Source organism: Vombatus ursinus, unplaced genomic scaffold, assembly GCF_900497805.2.
Source record: "Vombatus ursinus unplaced genomic scaffold, bare-nosed wombat genome assembly UNPS02014168.1, whole genome shotgun sequence".
In the NCBI taxonomy this organism is placed as follows: Eukaryota; Metazoa; Chordata; class Mammalia; order Diprotodontia; family Vombatidae; genus Vombatus; species Vombatus ursinus.
The window spans coordinates 92,042-113,729 of record NW_020953946.1 but is presented as its reverse complement, the minus strand read 5'-3'; the positions used below and the strand labels follow the sequence as shown (position 1 = coordinate 113,729).

Below are 21,688 nucleotides of genomic sequence, written 5' to 3'. Positions count from 1 at the left end.
TAATAGCAAATAAAAAATGACACCTCATGCTCTCCCAGCTGGTAAGCAACTCACTAGAAGTTACTTAGGCACCTTCAAAATGTGCATTAACTCAAATTAACCACCAGGGCATGACTACAGAATTGAAAATTCTAGGTACCTTCATGCAAGAAGAAAATCAAGTCCAAAGTCAATATTGTGTTCATCTAAGGGGGTGTTCGTTATTGAAGCTCTAAACTGCCATTATTATAAGGCCTTCTAAACTTGGCTTAGGTCCTATGAGCCTAATAATTAATAATACTTATAGGAGACTTCCATGAATTAATTTCCTTCAGTAAAACCTTAAGTGAGAAGTTAATTATAAAAATATTTATTCTATTTGGTACTTAATTGGAGAATAAAAATTTAAATTAATTTTTAAAGAAGTTAATTGTCCCTTTATCTTACCCTTGAATCTTCTAGAGGTCATCTTTATGTTTACTAACTTCTCATAAGGGAATTTTATATCCAATCTTGGTCTCTGGTACACTCAATGGGATGCTGATAAATATTTAACAGCTGGCTCCCTGGAGGTAGGGGAGGGAATTTATACACATGACACATTTTTCACTTTTAAATTTAGTCTGAATAAATTAGAGAGAGAGAGATGATAATGGAAGGTTAAAATGAATCATTTTAATTCCGTAAAGCTTTTGCACAAACAAAATCAATGCAGCCCAAATTAGAAGGAAAACAGGAATGGCAGGAGGGGGAAGAGATTCACAGTAAGTTTCTCTGATAGAGGTCTCATTTCTCAAATAGATGGGGAACTGAGCCAAATTTATAAAAATAAGAGCCATTCCCAAATTGAGAAATGGTCAAAGGATATAAACAAGCAGGTTTTTTTTTTAATTTAATATTTTTGTTACATTTTAAGTTCCAAACTGTCTCCTTCTTTCCCTCTTCACCTCACACTAAAGAAAACAACCATTTCACACACACACACTCCCATGTATGTGTGTATAATATGTAAAACCATGCTATGAGTACTAATATTTATCAGTTCTTTCTCTGGAAGTGAATATCATCTTCTTTCATAGATCCCTCATAATTAATTTGAGTATTTACAATATTCAGAATGACTTAGTTCCTCACAATTATTGTTCAAACAATATTGCTGTTACTGTATACAACATTCTCTTGGTTCTGCTCATTTCACTCTTCATTATTTCATGCAAATTTTTCCATGTTTTTTCTAAAAATCAACCTGCTCATCATGTCTTACAGCACAGCAGTATTCCATCATAATCATATACCACAACTTATTTAACCATTACCCAAGTGATGGGGATCCCCTCAATTTCCAGTTCTATGCCACCATAAAGAGAGCTGCTACAAATATTTTAGAACATATAGGTTCTCTTTCTTTTTCCCTGATCACCTTGGGAAACAAACTTAATAGTAGTATTGCTGGACCAAAGGGTATCCATAGTTTTACAGCTCTTTAGGTATAAATCCAACTTGTTCTCCAGAATGGTTGACCTAGCTCACAACTCCACCAACAATGCATTAGGGTCTCAATTTTTTGACATCCTCTCCAACATTTGTCATTTCCCCCTTCTATCATTTTAGCCAATCTGATAGGTGTGAAATGATATCTCAAAGTTGTTTTAATTTTCATTTCTCTAATCAATAATGATTTAGAGCATTTTTTATATAAGCATATGTAACTGATTTCTTCATCAAAAAGCTGCATGTTTATATCTTTTGACCATTTATCAATTGGGAATGACCAATATCCTTATACATTTGACAAAGTTCTCTATATATTTGAGATATGAGGCCTTTATCTGAGAAACTGTCAATAAAATTGTTCCCAGTTTTCTGTTTTCCTTCTAATCTTGGCTATCTTGGTTTTATTTGTACAAATCTTTTTTGATTTAATGTAATCAAAATTATTGATTTTGCAACTCATGATGCTCTCTCTATCTCTTATTATTCATAAATTCTTCTCCTATCCATAGGTTTGATAGGTAATATGTTCCATGTTCTTCTAACTTATGAGATCTCCCTTTATAGCTAGATAATGTATCCATCTTGACGTTATCACTGTAAATGGTATAAGGTATTGGTCTATACCCAATTTCTGCCAGACTGCTTTTTGGTTTTCCCAACAATTTTTACAAAATCATGAATTACTATCCCCAAAGCTTAAATCTTTACATTTGTCAAACACAAAGTTACTATAATGATTTGCTATGGTGTATTGTATGTCTATTCTGTTCTACTGATTCATCTTTCTATTTCTTAGCCAGTACCAGATAGTTTGATAATTACCATCTTATAATATACTTTAAAATCTGGTACTGCTAAACCTCTTGCTTTCACATTTTTTTCATTAATTCCTTTGATATTATTGACCTTTTCTTCTTCTAAATGAATCCTGTTCTTCTTCTTCCAAATGAATTTTGTTCTTATTTTTTCTAGCTCAATAACATATTTTCTTGATAATTTAATTTGAGATGACATTGAATAAGTAGATCAATCTAGGTAGAATTGTTATTTTTATTATATTGGCTCTACCTACCCATGAACAATTAATATTTTTCCAATTATTTAAATCTGACTATAAAAAGTGTTTTATAATTGAAGTGAAATATAGTGAAGTGACCTGCCTAAAGTCAAACATAAGTAGAAAGTAGGATCAGAATTTGAACTCAGGACTTCTGACCCCAAACACAATGTATTTTCCATTGTACCATGTTTCAAAATTGTGTATCATTCTTCTAAGCACTAACTTCTTGAATGCAATTTAACCACATCCTTCCTGTGCAATAGGCTTTTTTTCTTGTAAATATACTTCCCCTTTGATATAATCTTTGGATTAAACCACTGATTTGTTCATTATTTTTCCTTCTTTATTTTGTTCTTATTTCTCCCACCCTCAAAGAACTGGGAACTCTACTTGTGACTGCTTCTGTTCTTTTATCATGGAAGTTCATGAAATTCCTAGATTTGTTTTAGCAGGCATATTCCTAGGCATTTTATGCTGCCTACAGTTATTTTAAATTAAATAGCTTTTATTATCTCTTCTTACAAGGTTTTGTTGGTGATGTATAGGAATGCTGATCATTTATGTGGGTTTATTTTTTATATTTATCCTGCTACTTTGCTAAAATTATTATTTCAACAGCTTTTTAGTTGAATTTCTAGTACTTTCCAAGTATATCATTATATCATTTGCAAAAAGAGATAGTTTTATTACCTCATTGCCCATTCTGATTCCTTCAATTTCTTTTTCTTTTCTCCTTGCTATTATTAACATTTCTAATACAGTATTGAATAATATTGGTGCTTATGGGCATCCTTGTTCTACTCCTGATTTTATTGGGAAGGCTTCTAGCTTATCCTCATTACAAATAATGCTTGCTGATAGTTTTAGATAGATGCTTCTGAAGAGGCATTTTTCAGAAGAAGAAATCAAAGCTATTAACAGTCACATAAAAATGCTCTAAATTACTATTTACTAGAAAAATTAAAATTAAAACATCTCTGAAGTACCATCTCACACCAATCAGACTAGCTAACATGAAAGAAAAGTAAAATGACAAATGCTGGGAGAGAGTGTGGAAAAATAGGTACACTAATGCTCTGTTGGTGGAGTTTTAAAATGGTCCAACTATTTTGGAGAATAACTTGGAACTATGCCCAAAGGGCTATAAAACTATGCATACCCTTTGCCCCAAAAAAGAATTGAAAATTGGTGAGATGCCTATCAAGTAAGGAATGGCTAAACAAGTTTTCATGTATGATTGTGATGGAATACTATTGTGCGATAAGAAATTATGAAGGAGACTCTTTTAGAAAAACAGTGAAGACTTACATGAGCTGATACAAAACTAAATGAGAACCAGGAGAACATTGTACATAGTAACAACAATATTGTAAAGATAATCAACTGTGAAAAACTTGGCTACACTGATCAATACAATGATTCATGACAATTCCAAAGGACTCATGATGGAAAATGCTATCCATCACCAGAGAGAGAACTGATGAACTCTGAGTGCAGATTAAAGCATATTTTTAAACTTTATTTTTCTTGCCTTTTATTTATTTGCTTGTTTTCTGTAACATGGGCATGACTTCATATGTATCATGGGTATCTTATTTCTTGCCTTCTCAATGGATGGGAGAGGGACTGGAGGAAAGGAGAGAATTTGGAAATGGAAAATAAAAACAAATTTAATTTGCATTTTTGACATTTTATCCATCACCTTTTTAAGTCTAGGCAGGCAACAAAGCAAAGAATCAGGACTTGACTTGTATAATTTGCTGATTTCTGAAATGTAAATGCTCACACTGAAAATTTAACAATTGACTCTCAACAAACAAACTAGAGCTGACTCCAGCACATTTGTGACCATATACTCCTCCTTCTAGAATCACAGGGCTCTTTATATATCTACTTCTAGCATCTAGAACACACATGTATTGTTGTCAGTGAGTATGCGGACAGAAATTTTAAAAATTATTTTGTTTTTAAGCGCCCTGTTACTATAGAAGCAACGAATTTTGACTACAGAATTACTGGTGGAAAATATACTGTGAAAATAAGAACAAGAAATTTGTTGAATAATGAGAATTGGAGTGAATGGAGTGAGCCTCAAGAATTTGGTAAGTGTGCTATTCTTTAATTCTAACACACATGTTGGGGAAGGGGAATTAGATTGGAATATCTCCCAGAGAGCTGACCATGGCCGCTTTGGCTCCATGGGAAGGGACATATGAAGCAGGTGTCACTTCACTATGCAACCAAAGTTCTCAAGCCCAGCACCATGGAAAGTGTTTTCATCTAAACCCTCATACAATGTTGGAGAAGCATCAGGGCTTATGGATAAAGCACTGGCCATAGAGTCAGGAATACCTGGGTTCAAATCCCACTTCTACACTTATTAGCCATGTGATCAAAGGCAAATCAATCTCTCTGAACCTCAGACAAATCTCTAAGACAATAAATTACACATGTGATCTTCTTCAAAGCTTTAGAGCTGAAAGGAACTTTAGAAAGGACCCTACATGTAGGGTAAGCAAGAAAACTACTAATTAAGCATTGGATGTTGCTTAGTTTGGAAAACACAGATACAATTCCTAGTGTTCTATACTTAAAAATAAAATAAACAAAAAATACCAAGATGAAAACCCTAGATCTAAGAAAAGAAAAAGTTCTGAAAACATTTTTTTCTAAAATGATAATAGATCTGCCAGGTTTTTAGAAAAAGGTGACCCAGGGTAGAAGCCCCCTCTAGTACAAGCACCTCATTTTTATAATTGACAAAATTAAGGGCTTGAAGTGAAGTGACTTGCCCAAAGTCAAACATAAGTAGTAAATAGGATCAGAATTTGAACTCAGGACTTCTGACTCCAAATATGGTTTGTTTCAAAATTGTGTGCCATTCTTCTAAGCATTTACTGTTTAAATGTAACTATCAACTTAACCACATTCTTCTTGTGCAACAAGCTTTTTTTTCTTATAAATATACCTCCCCTTTGATGTAATCTTTGGATTAAGCCACTGATCATTTCATTGTTTTTCCTTCTTTATTTTGTTCTTATTTCTCCCACTCTCAAAGAGCTGAGAACTCTACTTGTGGCTGCTTCTGTTCCTTTATAATGGGGGCCCAGTGCATGCATAGAGTGCCTCAGCATCTCTCTGTGGAAGATGCTAGGGAAGAACTGGCATTTCTTTTCACAGAGGAAACTAGGGAGGAGATGGTGTTTCTCCACGTGAAGGACTTTAGAGAGCTGCTTCCAGGCAAATGATGATGATGGGTAATAGAAGTGCCTTTGAGAGACAGACTATGGAGCATGCATTGACATTCTATAACTGATTCAGGTCAACTAACCACATGTTGAAGAAGAGATGCTGATTGGCTGCAGTGGTATTCAAAAAGACTCATCAGCTTCAGCTAGGAGAAAGTCCTACATATGATGAGTCTCTTAAGGAGTCTAAGATCTTTTAGCTTTTTTTCTTTTTTCTTTTTTTTTCTGCCATATCACATTGTTATCTCATATGTTAATGAATGTATTATTCCATGATATGGATGTTGCCTCCAAAGCACGGATCATTAGTCATCTACCCATCCTGTCCATCCTATTTAGCTCTTATCCACGTCTTTACCCCAATGTGTGTGGAGCCCTCTTTGCTTTCTCTTGACATCTAGTAGAGCCTAGTGGTTTATTCAACAGTTAGTTCTTGCTCTTGCCACATTGACCAGCCCATCTTCTTTTTTGATTATACATTTTTTTATAATGTCCTTTACTCTGGTTCTCCATTATAGTCCCTATGCATTATGAATTGCAGCCTGCTCTCACCCACCATTCACCTCTTTACTGCCCTCTAGGTATTACTTAGTTTTAATTATTTAGTGACTAGTATTCAATAGTACCCAGCCAACCAACCAGACCAGTAGAATATTGGTATTGAAAAGATGTGCTTAAAAAAAAAGATGGGCTTCATTTCAAAGGAAAATTTGGGGTCATTAAGTGAGTTTTGTAGCTTCCCATAAGTAATTCAATCTGCTCCTGACCTGATTCTTCAGTAATCAAGTGCTCAGGATAAGTATTTGCCAAAAGATTACCAATAAGAACATTGCAGTTTGTGCACTAACATATTGGGGGGAGGGGAGGTGAGTGTGAGTGTGAGTATGTGTGTGTGTAATATTTCATCCTCTTAGCCAGATAATGACGAAAAGTCCCAGCTTCCTACAGGATGGTCTTACCATTTCAATAGAAGTTTTCCTAGAAGACTATGGCAAGGCACTTCACCTCAATATGTGTCAGTTTCTTCATCTGTAGAATGAGGAGAGCTGAATCTAAGAAATTCAAAGATATCCTTATACAGTATTATTATTTATGTTTTTCAAAAAGCTGGGACAATTTACTTTTTGTTCTGTGCAGATTTCATCTATGATTTCTTGAAATATGTATCTCTGAAAGAAAAAAAAAATCAGGCTTTAAAAAAAAAGCCCATTGTAGGGGCAGCTAGGTGGTATAGTGGATAGATCACTGGCCCTGGAATCAGGAGGACCTGAGTTCAAATCCAGCCTCAGATACCTACTAGCTGTGTGATCCTGGGCAAGTCACTTAACCCTGATTGCCTTAGAAAAAGAAAAGAAAAAAAGTCCGTTCTGTTTCCAATGGAACTACTTGACTAGCTTTTAAGTCCAAATCACTCTGGCTTTCACTGAAAGGCCAATAATAGCCCCCAACCCATGCCTCAGTGGCTCATTATTTAGCTCTTGATTTAAGATGAATATAAATAGCAATTGTTTTCTGTTCTAGAAACTTTGAGGGTTTTACCCTCCCAGATTGGCATTTTTGTGATGTAAATTAGGCCACCTTTTGTCTCAATTCATTGAATGGGAGTTGCTTCAGACTAAGGAGACCTGGGAAAGATGTTAATGTACAAAGGCCAAGATCACTCCTGTATCCAGGGCCATTCACAGTCATCTTGACTTTTATCTTGCCACTGGACTTCCATGACTCTGGATGAGAAAGTGAGGCTGAGCACTTTGGGCTGCTCTGCCTTACTTCCAATTCATGAGCAAGTCAAGACACCACCTTCATGATGTTGTTGGTCCTCTGCAAGAACAAATGACGAATAACAACTCTCACTCTCAGTTACTTCATCAGCTTTTGATGGGTTCAACTATCATATCTATAAAAATGACTCCCAATTTTACATATGTAGATCTGTTTCTCCTGAGCTCCATCTCCACATCTCCAACTGCCTGCTGGATATGTCTTCCTGATATGTGACAGAAATCTCAAACTCAGGATATTTAAAAAAGAATTCATTATCTTCTCTTCAAATACCACCCCTCTTCCTACCTTCCCTATCTCTGTCCAGGGCAACATTATGCTTCCATCCACCTAGGTCCCCTTGCCTCTATCCTCTGCTCTCTATTCATATCATTTAGTTCAGGCCCCCACGAAATCTCACCTGAAGTATATTACAGTAGCCTCCAAACTGGTGTCTTTGCCACTAACTTCTCCTCTCCCCAGTCCCAGTTCATCTTCTGTATAGCTACCAGTCAAATTTCCTAAAGCTCAGATCTGACCAGGTCAAGCTTCACTGACTCTACCTTGCCAGTGGCATAAAATACGAACCTTCTGGCACTTCAAACCCCTCGTCATCTCATTCCATCTTGTCTTTCCACTTATTTCACATCACTCACCCTCACACACTCCACAGTCCAAGCCAACGGCTCTACTTGCTGATCAGCAGACTTTTGCATAGGATATCCCTCTTCTTGCTTGGAATGATTTCCCTTCTCATTCTTACAAGAACCCTGGTTATGTTTGAACCTCAGCTCAATTCCTACCTCCTAATCAAGGCCTTTCCTTATCCTCCCATTTGTCGGTATTCTCTGGCCACCCCTAACCTGAAATATTTTGTATTTATTTGTGTGAACGTTTGTTGCATTTCCCTAGCAAGTTATAAGTTCATTGAGGGAAGAAATTGTTTTCATTTCCTTTGTAGTCCTTAGGACATGTTATATAGAGGGGAATAGTGGATAAAATGGACCCAGAACCAGGAAGACATGGATTTAAGTCCCACCTTTGATATATACAGATTGTGTATAGGCAAGGATTACTCAGCACTCTAGACAACTGTTTAAGGGTCTGAGTTGTAGAGAAGGTACTGATCTGTGTTGTTAGGAATTTCCTCATCTAGAGAATTCCCTATGCCAACGAAATCATAAGTCCAGGATCACTCCCAATCCCCATTGCCTAGTATAGTGCCTGGCGCATATTAGCATTTAATGAATGTCTATTGAATTGAACTTGTCAACCCTGATAACAAATGACCGAAAAGACACAGCAGCTCTACAATTGCTGCTAACTACAAAAAAAAAAAAAAAAAAAAGAGAGGTCACAAAAATTATCAAAATCATAGTTAACTCTAAATATATATATATATGTATGTATATATAATTAAGTAAAATAAAATCAAATAAAATCAAAGAGCTAACAGTAGTTATAAACAAAAGGTTTTCTTTATTCCATTGAAGGAGGGAAATTAGACACATGTGCCAGGGCCCCTTCTAGTAGGAGACCCACTTTAGTGTGGGCAAATCTCAATACTTCAACCAGTGACTATACAGTGAGCTAAAGCCCTGACAATGAGGGGTAATAGTAACAATGTGACAAGTTTGATAGCAGGACTTCATGACTGGAACACAGGTATTACAGGTGTTTATCCAAGCTCTGAGACCACCTGGTCTTGGTGTGAAACAATTCTGGGATTTTGTTGTGGCTGAGTTCATCCAGAGGGTGAGTGCAAAGGAATGTTGCTATGCCAAGCTGAGGGCACAGCTTGCTTGTTGGACCTTAGCTCTGGAAAACAGGGTATCTCCTAATAGAATAAAGAGAGGACTAGAAAGAGAGGGATGGTTTTGGCATGGGGATCCTGACAAACTGAATTGACATGGCAAATCAAGGTTGCAGTCATGGGTGTTTATTAACAAAAATGTGATTGTGGTAAAGGTTTTAAATTTATGTGTAGGTTTTTGGACAGGTCTAGCTATGGAGAGGAAGATAATTTCTTTCTCTGCTTTCCCCAATGTAGCCCATCAATTTCACAGGTAGATCATTTATAGAAACCTTTATATACATCATTTTAAAGATGGGCACATATTTGATAAAAATGGACCACTAAGCAGAATTAGAAAGACAGTGATAAGCACCAGCCCTGGAGTGAGGAGGACCTGAGTTCAAATCCAGCCTCAGACACATGATACTAGCTAGCTATGTGACCCTGGACAAGTCACTTAACCCTGATTGCCGGAAAGAAAGAAAGAAAGAAAGAAAGAAAGAAAGAAAGAAAGAAAGAAAGAAAGAAAGAAAGAAAGAAAGAAAGAAAGAAAGAAAGAAAGAAAGAAAGAAAGGAAGGAAGGAAGGAAGGAAGGAAGGAAGGAAGGAAGGAAGGAAGGAAGGAAGAAAGAAAGAAAAAAGACAGTGATTTATTTTTAGTAAATAGATGTAAGGTACTTCAGTAAACCCCTATGCTCTTTGAGGTCAGGGCTTGTTTTAGTCTTTATATTCCCAGCACCTAAACCAGGGCCTTGCACATAGTAAATGCTTAATAAATATTTGTTGAATTGAACTGAATTCTCTCTACATTGGCTCATAAAACCTGAAAAGGCAAAAAAAATTTAAAAAAAGAAAGAAAGAAAATGGATAAGAATATTGACAAAAGTAGAGTCCAAAAAGCAAATTAATGGAGCACAGATAAAACTCACAAGTGCTAGGAGAAGATAAAGAAAATTGATAACTATACAATATGTGATTCTTTCATCTATTAATTTATTCAACAAGCATTTATTGAGGACTTACTATTTACGAAACACTGTGCTAGGTTATGGGAGAATTCTAAAATTTAGGTAAGACATGAAGCCTGTTGTCATGTAGCTTAGAAAAGGACACAAATAATGATAACTACAATGTAGAATAGAATGTCAAAAGTGCATGAGAGGTAGAAAAACAAAGTGCGTATGATATTTTAAGGAGAAAAGTTTTATTGACAGAGGATCAGAGAAAGTTTAATGGAGGAGATGGGATTTTGAGTTGGGCAGAAATCCAACATTTGAAAAGAGGGAAGAAAGACATTCCAAACATAGGGAACTACATAAACAAAGACTTCAAGCTAGGAGGGCATGGTGACTGTTAGTGTACTTTAGGAGAATTCTAAGCAATATTGTGTTCTGAAGGTATGACATTCATACTGATCATGTCAGCTTCCACATTTGTGATTGGTACAGTGATACAATTGATATTAGTATTTAAGCATTCAACCATGCAAAAGTTCTCTCAAAGGAACTAGTCTAATTTGTAAAATAAACACACTCAGAAACTGACTATCCAATTACAGTCAAATACAAATGGGGGAAAGTGCTATTTTTTTCCCTAAGAAGCAGAGTTCCAGGTAGAGAATTTCTCCAATGTATCTCTGAAAACGCATAAGGGACCAAAACACATCTCAGACAAACCTCCTCTGGTCTACTCCCCACTCACACTCACTGTAGATTGGCTTACTAGGCCCAAGGCAGTCAATGGTTCTCTAAGTCATGGACCTATAGTGTCAAAGGCAGGTTGTAAATCCAGGTCCTCTGATTCCAAACACAGCATACTTTCCACTGTACCTCCCTGACTCCCCCAAAGTAATCTGGTTTTACTGGGGCATAGAAGTGTTAATATGAACTAGTGTGATACCAGTTTGTGGAGGGCCTCGAATGTCACACAAAGTAGTTTGAACTTTACCTAGGGGACACTACAGAGCCTGTGAAGATTTTGAGCATATGAGTGACATGAAAAGATCTATGCTTTGTATATCTGAGGCTGGAACAGCAACAGAAAACTAACCAGTCTTTTAACTTGGGTCTGCATCATTTTAAAATATACTCAGAACATTTGCCATCTTTGTGATCCTACAAATCTTTTTTGTTCATGACTTGACAGGTTTATTTGCCTTCTTTTTAGATTCATATGTTTCCTGTGTGTAGGGTTTTTTTTTTTATGTTTAATATTACGGAGGAGAGCCATGTTAATATTTGGGGAGTAAGTTGCTTTTTTTTGAAGTGATCAACATGGGACAGTGGAATTTTCATGAATATTTTACATGTTTGGCATAGTGCTTTGGATATAATATGATTTCAAAAAGCTAAGTTTAGCTTCCAAGTTCAAGCAAAGAAAACAGTCTACCTATTGGCCTTTTGTGGTGGGGGAAGTGGGAGGGAGAAGGAATAATTGATTCCAGGCACAGGGGTGATTAATGTGGGTACATTCATGGTTGTAGTGGAATCAGATGTACTATAGTTAAGCTTGTGTATCTGTGTAATACATAGTCTGAACATGTGCCCCTTTATGATTGTTAGTGGCAAAAGCATTCCTTAAAACAAAGTTTTAACCTAGTCCCTTTACTCTAGAGAAAGGAAGAAGTATTTTGCATTCCATTACTTGTGAAGTTATCTTCTATTCACCCACATTATTTTTGCTATACTCATTTTACTTGTATTTAAATAGTTTAGGCTACTACTATAGAGTCATTATATATTGAACACAGCAGTAAAAGAACAACAAAAAAGTATTTAACTTTTTTCTAGGTTTTTTTTAACTTTTGTGATTTTTAAAAAATATTTACTTAACAGGCATGTGTTCAAAACATAATAGGGAAATAAAGTTATCCTTCCATGGGGATTAGGAGTGTGGCACCCCCATGATTTGAAAGATCTGAGTAAAAAATTTTTGACCTTCCTTTCGTACCAGAGAAGTTTGAATTTTTTCTTTTTCTTTTAAGGAGTATTGATGTTATACAATACTATACACATATTTTATACATTTCTGAGTTTCTAAACTTTTTCTGTGTCAATTGCTGACCTTCACATGTTACCTGCAGCTTCTGCAAAACTCCCCCAAAATTCCCATTTAATTTATTATGCTGACCCAAGATATATCGGAACTAGGATGGAGAAAGTTGAGATATGGAAGGTTTAACTATAATTTGAGATGCTGGTTAGCTTTGTTGAATGTCCTTTGGAAAAGGTGGCCATGAAGAATGTGTCATTGGGAGTAGTTTGGACTCTCTGAGAGCCAAAAAAAGGGAAGTAATGGGAAAAAAAGTTTTAAGATGAAAGCAAATTGGTTGTCTATGGAGCAGGCATTCCAGAGAAAATTCTGCCTTAGAGCAGAGGAAGGGTTTGGGTGAATGAGAATAGAAATAAGGGACTGAGTGGTGGCAAATGGAGAATGGATTTTGAATGATGACAGCCAGGGGATTCAGAATCACTGGGATGAGGATAATATGATTTGTTGGGAGTCTGTTAATCATTGAGGAATTAGTTAGAGTAGATGGACCTCCTAACTCTGAGACTGTGTGAAACATGGTGCAGTAGAAAGAGAGGTGCATTGGGACCTAAGAGATCTGGGTTCAAATCTTAGCTCTGTCACTTGCTAGCTGACTTTGACTAAGTGTCTGATTGTTAATTTGTTCATATAAAAAAATAAGGACTTGGATTAGATTTCCAAAGTCCCAATAGTTAATGATTGTAAGCTTCTCCATCCCATGAAAATTAACAGAGGATTTATCACTAGCAAGGTCAGATGACATCTGCAAAGCCAGGCAGGCAATTTCCGCAACACAAAACCACCAGACATATTGCAGGAGGCATAGGCTTTTGGTGCTCCCTGCCCAAGCCAGAAAACTGAACAAACTGCAAGTTACTTTATAGGGAACAAGAGAAGTTTGAGATTGGCATCTGTGATAATCTAATATTCTTATTCTATCAGGTCATGAAGTCCCCAAATATATTCCTCTGCAAGTATTAATGTTCTCACTTCTTGGAATAGCCTTCATTATCCTGCTCATTTTGGGATATCTCTGTAAAAGGTAAAATAAGTCACTGCTGTATTGCTCTTATAGATTTAATGTTATCATTAGCAATGTATTTTATACATACTTATTTGTGTACATGTTTTCTCCTCTGATAGAATATAGTTCTTTGAATGCAGAGACTGATTCGTTTTCATCACCTTATCCCCAATTCCTAGCACAGTGCCTAGCACACAGAAGGCAATTAATAATGCTTGTTGATTAAGTGATTGAAAAATAGCAGCTATGTAACAAATCATTTTATAAGTATAATCCAGGGTCCCCTCAGTGGTGAACCCCTGAAAGTTAAAACCAAGTTCAAGGTACGTTTTGGCCAGCATCTACCTAAAACTATTATCTTATTTTACCAGAGGACTCATTATTTCAAAGTCAAATACATTTAAACATCATATCAGAATAAATAACAAGGAAATCCATCCCCCCCCCCCCAAATAGGGGTACATTCTCCCACAGATTGCCCCACCAAAGCAGGAAAGGGTACTAGGTACACATCCTTGCTATAATCCATGGCTGCTCCTGACATTACTGCTGCAATTTTCTTCAAAGAGACTGATCCAGTGACTTCATCAAATTTCCTGTTGTCATGCTGAGCTTCTGTCTTCAGTGCCCAGCCATCTGCTGGTACTGCATGGTCCAGGGTGCTTTCAGCTGCCACCTATTGGACTTCTGCTGAATTGCCTCAGCTTTTTGTGGTCCCGGGATGAGAGCTTTGGTTTTAACACATCACCTCAGGGCTATCACTCTTTCATGACTTAAATCCCAAAGCCACAGCCAACTCACCAGCAGAAGCCCATAGGCTTCAGTTAAACCTATCTTTTGAACTGCTTTGATTCTATCTGAACTGTCATTCTATGAGTTCAGTCCCGTATTTGAGAGAGAGAGCAATTCTTTCTATACTTTTCATTCCCTTAGTCCATGCAAATCACCACCTTAGGAGCTTTAATTAGCAAGCCTGGAGAGGCACAGCAGAACCAACAATTGTTTCTCCTACATTACTGCCAGTAACAAAATTACTTCTCTCCCTATTCTGGATAGTAACATGTAAATATTTGTAAGTCTTATCTTTTTATCTGCCTGCCTTAAAAAAAAAAAAAAAAACCTGCACAACTAAAGCATATTATTCTTTCACTGAAGAGTTAAAATATTTCCTTTCAGTTCTTTCTGTCACAGGGAGTAAGGCCACAAGCATTTATTAAAATTTTACTATGTGCCAAGGGGCACTGTACTAAGTACTGATGATACAAATATAAGCAAATAGAAAGACAAAGACAAGCCCTGTTCTCAAGAAGAGGTTAGAAGGGAGTACTTGATGAATAGTCTGGAGAGTCAGAAGCACAGCTTGTAGGGAAATAAAACAAAGATGGCCTGGTTCCTTCCCAAAATGAAGAGTCTGAGAAGAACTCACCAATGAGAGAAGGGAGCTATTGGCACCACAGCTTGGTGTTGTGAAAAGAGCATTAGTTTTGGTGTTGCTGGATCAAATCTCCCCTCATTTGCTTACTAGCCCTGTGACCTTAGGCAAGTCCTGTAACCTCTCTGAGGTTCAGTTTCCTCATCTATAAATTAAGTCACTAGTTATTTATTTGTTGTCTCTCCCATTAGAGTGTGAGCTCTTTGAGGGAGGGACTATTTTTGCCTTTCTTTATAAACCCAGGTTTAACAAGGTGCCCGGCACATAGCAAGCACTTAATAAATGCTTGTTGACTGACTGAAAGGGTTGAACTGGATAATATCTGAGATTCCTACTAACTCTAAATCTGTGATCCTACTGTGCTGATGGGATTATAATAGTGATGAAATAAAATTCTAAAACAGAAGGTTGATAGAATAGGTTAGCAATGAGCCCCCTGCTTTACAGACAGATTGGAGTAGCTTCACATAGCAACTAGGATACATTCCAGAGCTTCCTAGACTAATTCCCAGTCCCTAATTATTAGTCAGCTCCTGGTTCCTTCTCCTAGAGCTCACATAAGTTTTACATACAGGCTGTTCTAAATATCTTAGTTTAGTTTTAAGCCATCAAATCTTAATATCCAAGCAAAGATATAGTAAAAATTTCGGTCTACTAAATTTTAAGCTACTAAAACTGAACTAAGATGTTTGGGACAGTCCACATACTTATTTCTATGAATTCATGATATCATTAAGGTGGGCTACCATCTAAGTCTCTACAGATCACAACCTATCCATGCCTTCTATGTCCTTCTGAAAATCTTTCACAAGAGGTCCACCCAATATTCTGAGGGGCTTCCTCTATATCTCTTAACATTACTTGTATATTCATTAGACACATTGATTCTTGCTAAGTGACAGGCCACCTCCTTAAACTATCATACATTTCTCTAATCATATCCTTTATACAACTTCTGTGCAGTTCTTCATTGGAACCTCCTCATCCCCAACAGTTAGTCAACTAGTATTGATTGAACACCTACTGCGTGCCAGGCACTGCACTAAGTGCTGGGGATACAAAGAAAGTCAAAAAAAAATTTCCTGCTCTCAAGAAACTCACCTGGACCCCTCCATTGTCTTTTGGGTGACCCTCAACTTAATTCTCCACAGACTATGATAATCCATGATTGACAGCAATATGACATCACTGGAGCTTCATTTCATAAAAACACTTGTGGTTAAAAGCACTGTGCAGTTTCCCAAAAGCAATCCAGTCTATTCTCCTCCTTTTGTTTATCTACCTACAATGCCTATTCAAGACAAATATATGGCTAGACTAACTTTACAAGCAGCTCAGCTAACAGCATATCAGTCTAGATAATGGGCTTTTTTATTCACTTAACCTACTTCACAAAGATAACAAATGGGGATATCTCCAGATATTCCTTGAATAGATTACAGCATCTGGTGCAGATACTAAGATCTGAAAGAGCAGGACAGAGAAAGTAAGAGATGGGAGAGGGAGAAAAAGAAATCTAGTACAAATTACCAGCTAATGAGTAGTCCAGGAAGAGGACCAGAACCTGACTATATTGCAAGTGTCTTTGATATCCATTGTAGAAATAGTAAATTTCAAAGAAAATAATAATAATAATAATGTGCAAAATTTTCTCAATTATCAGTCAATATAAACCCTAATGAAACCAAAGAACTAATTTTAGAATATTAATTCTAAATATAAGTTCAAAATTAACTAATTCTGAAGAATAGAATATGATTATGTTTTAGTGTTATTCTTAGATAGCTATATTCATGTTCAATTCACATACATTTCTGAATAGTAGCCTGCAAACTTATGTCACAAATCACATATTTCCCAGTATTTTTAACTCTATATGAACTTTCACTTCTGCCCTTTGACAGTATGATGATGCAATCTCATTTTAGCTGCAACTTTTCAGAAATCATTTTCTAGATACAGCTTTTATGAATAAAATTATAATTCAGGGTACAAGTTTATTTTATCATGAAAAAGCGTGGCATTTTAATTTTTAGCTATTTTTAAATCACAAAAAGTTAAATGGACTACATGCACATTTTGTAAAAATACATATTTCTTCAAAAATATTTCTTTTATCTTAGTTTTCAAGTAAATAAGAAATATCAAAATTATAAAAATTTAATATTCTAGCAATATGCAAAAAAAGTTGCACTTTGGGAGTACTTAATTTTAAATGTTGAATTATATCAGGGTTGTAATTTGAGAAGAGCTGCAGTTTGCAAAGTTGCATTTTGCAAGTATTTATTGCAATATGAACCAGAACTCTATGACATGATTTTGATTTTTATGTGTTTTCATTATTATTTTTGTATGTTCTTAAACAATGTTTTGTTTTCCTCTTTCAGGTAAGACAGGAAAGATCTTCTTTTGTTTTGTTTTGTTTTTTTGCACATGCAGACTTTTATTCAGTTTATGTTTAGGTTTTTTCCCTTCCTTTCTCCTCTTCTCCCATCCCTTTCTCTCCTCTCCTCTGCTTCCTTCACTTCTCTTCTTCTTCCTTCTTTTCTACCCTTGTTGGGGAAGGGAGTGGTGGCCTGAACCCACCACTCAAACTCAGCTCAAACCCACTTTCTATTGCTCATTATCTTAGCATCTCTAGCTGCCAAATTGATATTACTGAAATACATGTCTAAGTATATTAATCCCCTGCTGAAGAAGTTTCAGTGGCTGCCTATTACCCTTAGGATCAGATACAAACTCCCTTGGTTGGTATTTAAAGGCCTTCACAGATTGGTTCTGAGCTTCCAAGCTGTTCTTCAGGAACTCAACGGCATTCTATACGCCAACCAAACTGGACTATTTGTGATTCCCCAATACAATAGTCCATCTCCTGTTACCATGACTCTAAACAGAATGTTCTCCCATTCGTAGAATGTATTTCTTCCTTACTGCCACCTCATAGAATCCCTAACTTCCTTCAGGCTTTCCTTGAATGTTTATTCTTACATGAAGCCTATCCTATTACCCCCAACTCACTAATACATTTCCTTCCCACCACAATTGCTTTTTGTTTACTTTGTGTACATTTTTTCATTCATGTCTTTGTGTTCATGTTGATCCTCCAATAAAATGTAAGCTCCTTGAGGGAAGGAATTGCTTCCTTTTTTATCATTGTATCCAATGCTTAGCAGTGTCTGGAATATGGCAGGCATTTAATAAATGCATGTTGAACAAAAGAATGAATTAAAGTGAACCACTTACACACTTGCAGAAACTGTAGTTCAAATTATCAGTCACGCAGAAGTCCAAAGATTAATAACTCTGCTCTGAGCCTTGAGAGTTCCCTCTACTAAGTCCAGAGTTACTGCTCAGTCATTTTTCAGTTGTGTCCAACTCTTCATGACCCAGTTTGGGGTTTTCTTGACAAAGACACTGGAATGGTTTGTCATTTTCTTCTGCAGCTCATTTTACAGATGAGGAAACTAAGGCAAACAGGATTAAGTCACTTGGCCAGAGTCACACAACTAGTAAATATCTGAAGCCAAATATGATCTCAGGAAGATGAGTCTTTGTAACGCCAGGCTGGCACTCTATCCACTGTACCACCTAGCTGCTCTGAGCCTTGCAAGTTCCCTCCACTAACCCAGAGTAGACAATGATGTTTGCATTGAGTCCCCCTCTCCCCCCATTAGAAGTGACCTTGATTCCATCCTTTTTTTCCATGTTACTATGGAACTATAGTGAATAAATGCCAACTGTGAGGATGCTAGTTTGCTGACTCCTAAGGAGATAGGCTATGTGATAATCTAATTAAATCCTTTTGTCTGATTTATTATATTTACCAAATTAATGTTTGAATTGTAGAGTTCAGTCTGTAGTCATCCAAACCTAATTTTAAAAAATAGCCGAGAAATACGTACTCATCAGCACTAATGGCACTCATGGGTTCTCTGAAATCAGCTTGCTATCACTATGCCTTGACATAGACTGTCTTCAATGCCTGCAATGTCCTCTCTCCTCATGTCCTCCTTTAAGAATTCTTATTTTCTTTCAAGGCTTAACTCAGGCATCACTTCCTACATGCAAAGCTTTTCAGACACCACATCTCTCCCCTCACCGTGTTTTATTCTCTTCCACCAAAATGATTTTGTATTTACTATGTATATGTTTCCACTATGTAAAATGTTTCCACAACTCAGTGGAATTAAGTGTTTGATTTGTTGTTTTTCAACCCTAGAAACCAGCCTAAGACTTTGTACACAGTAGTTCCTTAATGAATGTTAAATTGAATGAAATTGAAAGAGGAAAATAGAAACAGATCAAAGGTTTTCACACACATACAGAGACACAGACACAGACACACAGACACACAGACACACAGACACACACAAAGTTCAACCTATTCCACACATCCAAATAAGGAAAGGGAACTATTAATAGTTTCTTTTAATTACTTTTAGATGCTCTCATAAAAACAATTATGTAGTACTTCTGTACCTCACATGGATAGCTAATAATTCTGAAAAAATAGGTCCTCAATGAATCCAATAAAGTGACCTATGTCAGGAGAAATCAGCAAGAAAATTCTAATCAAAAATCAAAAAGTGATGATAAGAATCCAAACTTGTCCTTTTATAATACTGTAAGAAATAGAATAATTCAGGCTAATGTCTTTATGTAACAGGGGCCCCTGCCGTATTGGAAAGATACCTGGTGAGGACAAACTGGAAAAGCCTTCCCATTAGGAGAATATGTAAGGCAATTCTTCAGGAGAGGGAAGATCTATTTAGAGTTCAAACTCAGAAGTCTGTAGGGTATGTTTAGGGAACTGGCACTGTCTAAGAAGTAAAACTGGCCTGTCCACACACCATACACCATCTCCTCTCTGTGTCTTTGCACTGGTCATTCCTATATGCCTGAAAGTCACATTTAACTAATCTCCACTTCATTGAATTCATTTCTTCCTTCAAGAAGAAGATCAAACATTTCCTAATCTCCTATACTGCTAGTGCCCTTCCAAACTACATTATATTTAACTATTTAGTTTGTATATACTTAAACAATGTGTTCCAAAAGTATTTTTTTTTTTTGCTTAGGCAGTTGGTGTTAAGTGACTTGCCCAGGGTCACACAGCTAGTAAGTGTCAAGTGTCTGTTCTGAGGTCAGATTTGAACTCAGGTCCTCCTGACTTCAGGGCTGGTGCTCTATCTGATGTGGTCTCGAGGTCAGAGGTCCTGGAATCCCAAAATCATGACACCCAGGTCCTGCCCAAAAGAATTTGACCCAAGCCTTCTTGCAGCCAAAAACAAGGTTCATTGAAGATTCGCCATATTGGCTAGACTCTTAAGGAATCTGAGCATCTATGGGCTATTGGCTAGATTCTAAGAATCAGAGCATCTTAATGGAGACAAGATGGACCTTATATACAGAAAGCCTATGGGAGAGATCTAGGAGTGGCCAAGTAGTCTATGAGATAATAGAATTCCAGGGACCTGGACAACACAGCCAACGGAGAATGGAACCTAGCTAGGATTAAGGGTGGGAAATGACCAGGGGCCATAGGGAGGTAAAACAATGGCTAGGGGAGATTGGGTGTAGCCACAATGAAAGGCCAGTTGATGGGATTATAGCCTCAGGGGAATGCCAGATTTGGCCATGTAGGAAAGTTCAGGGTTTTTCCTTTCTGGGGCCCAGATCCCAACCCCATCATATCCACTGCGCCACCTAGCTGCCCCTAAAAGTCTTAATGAAGGCTTAATCTTTGGGGGTACATAATGTATCCCTTTTCATCTCTCCCTTCATTAGAATGTAAGTTCATTGAAAGAAGGATTGTTTCATTCTTTGTCTTTGCACTCCCAAAGCCGAAACAGTGCCTGGCACACAGCAGGCAATTAATAAATACTTGTTGATTGATGCACAATAGGGTTTAAAATGAACATATTAGTTAATGGGAGGATGGGCAGAACTTTGCTTTGCTGCAAGTGATAAAAACAGCTGTAGCTTGAGGACATTGAGGTGGAAAAACAGGTATACTTACGACTCAGGTTTTTAATCAGATATTAATCCAAGTTCAGTGTCGTCCTTTCTGTACTTCCTTTCAATGCATGTTATTTTGTGTTTATTTCATGTGATTGTTATCCAGTTTTACATTCACTTTTCTTTTCTAAGGTATTATGTGATTCAAAAAATATTCCCTCCTGTTCCCCATATTAAAGACCAAGTTAGTGACAGTTTTCACAAATACATGCAGGTAAGTTGTATTGCTAAAATCTTACGATACTAATTTTAAAGGATGTGAGACAAGTGTGTGTGTGTGTGTATGTGTGTGTGTGTGTGAGAGAGAGAGAGAGAGAGAGAGAGAGTGTCATTCTGTCTAAGTTCTCCTATTTCCCAAATTCGAGATTACAGGCCCTAGAAGGTAGTGGAGAACAGATGTGTAGAAATTCTGAAAGCTGTTTGGTGATAGTTTGACTTTGAAGACGTCTCTTATTCACCTTCCAATGAAGAGGTGGGGGGGATATGGGGTGCTCCTAGATGCATAGAGGCACCCCAAGATCGCGGGAGGTTTGGGGCACTGGGAAAAAGGCCCAGATCGCGACATCAAATCTGCCTGAAAGAATTCAACCCAGATCTTCTTCCAGCCAGAGAAAAAGTTTATTGAAGATAAAGCATATAGGCCAGATCACACCCGAGAGAACAAGCGGACTTGAGAATCTCAGCCTCTGGGCAGTGAGAGGTTCTCAGCATCAGAATGGGGGCAAAGATGAATTTTAAGTACAGAAAGATTGTGGGAGGGATCTAGGAGTGGCCCAGTAATTTGGGGTGAGGGGAGACAGGGCCTAGGGAGATCTGGATGGGAGTGGCCAGCAAGCTGGGGTGAACAG

General features: G+C 37.0%; 1 protein-coding gene across 2 annotated transcripts in view; it reads left to right on the top strand.

Moving 5' to 3' along the window:
- The window catches only part of IL3RA (interleukin 3 receptor subunit alpha), a 59,718-nt gene that overhangs the window by 37,013 nt on the left and 1,017 nt on the right, over positions 1-21,688 (top strand). For both annotated transcript variants that reach the window (XM_027859492.1, XM_027859491.1), the window contains 3 exons: positions 4,506-4,635; positions 13,309-13,408; positions 20,973-21,054. In XM_027859492.1, coding sequence (XP_027715293.1) covers positions 4,506-4,635; positions 13,309-13,408; positions 20,973-21,054 — 312 coding nt within the window. The remainder of the gene's footprint in view (positions 1-4,505; positions 4,636-13,308; positions 13,409-20,972; positions 21,055-21,688) is intronic.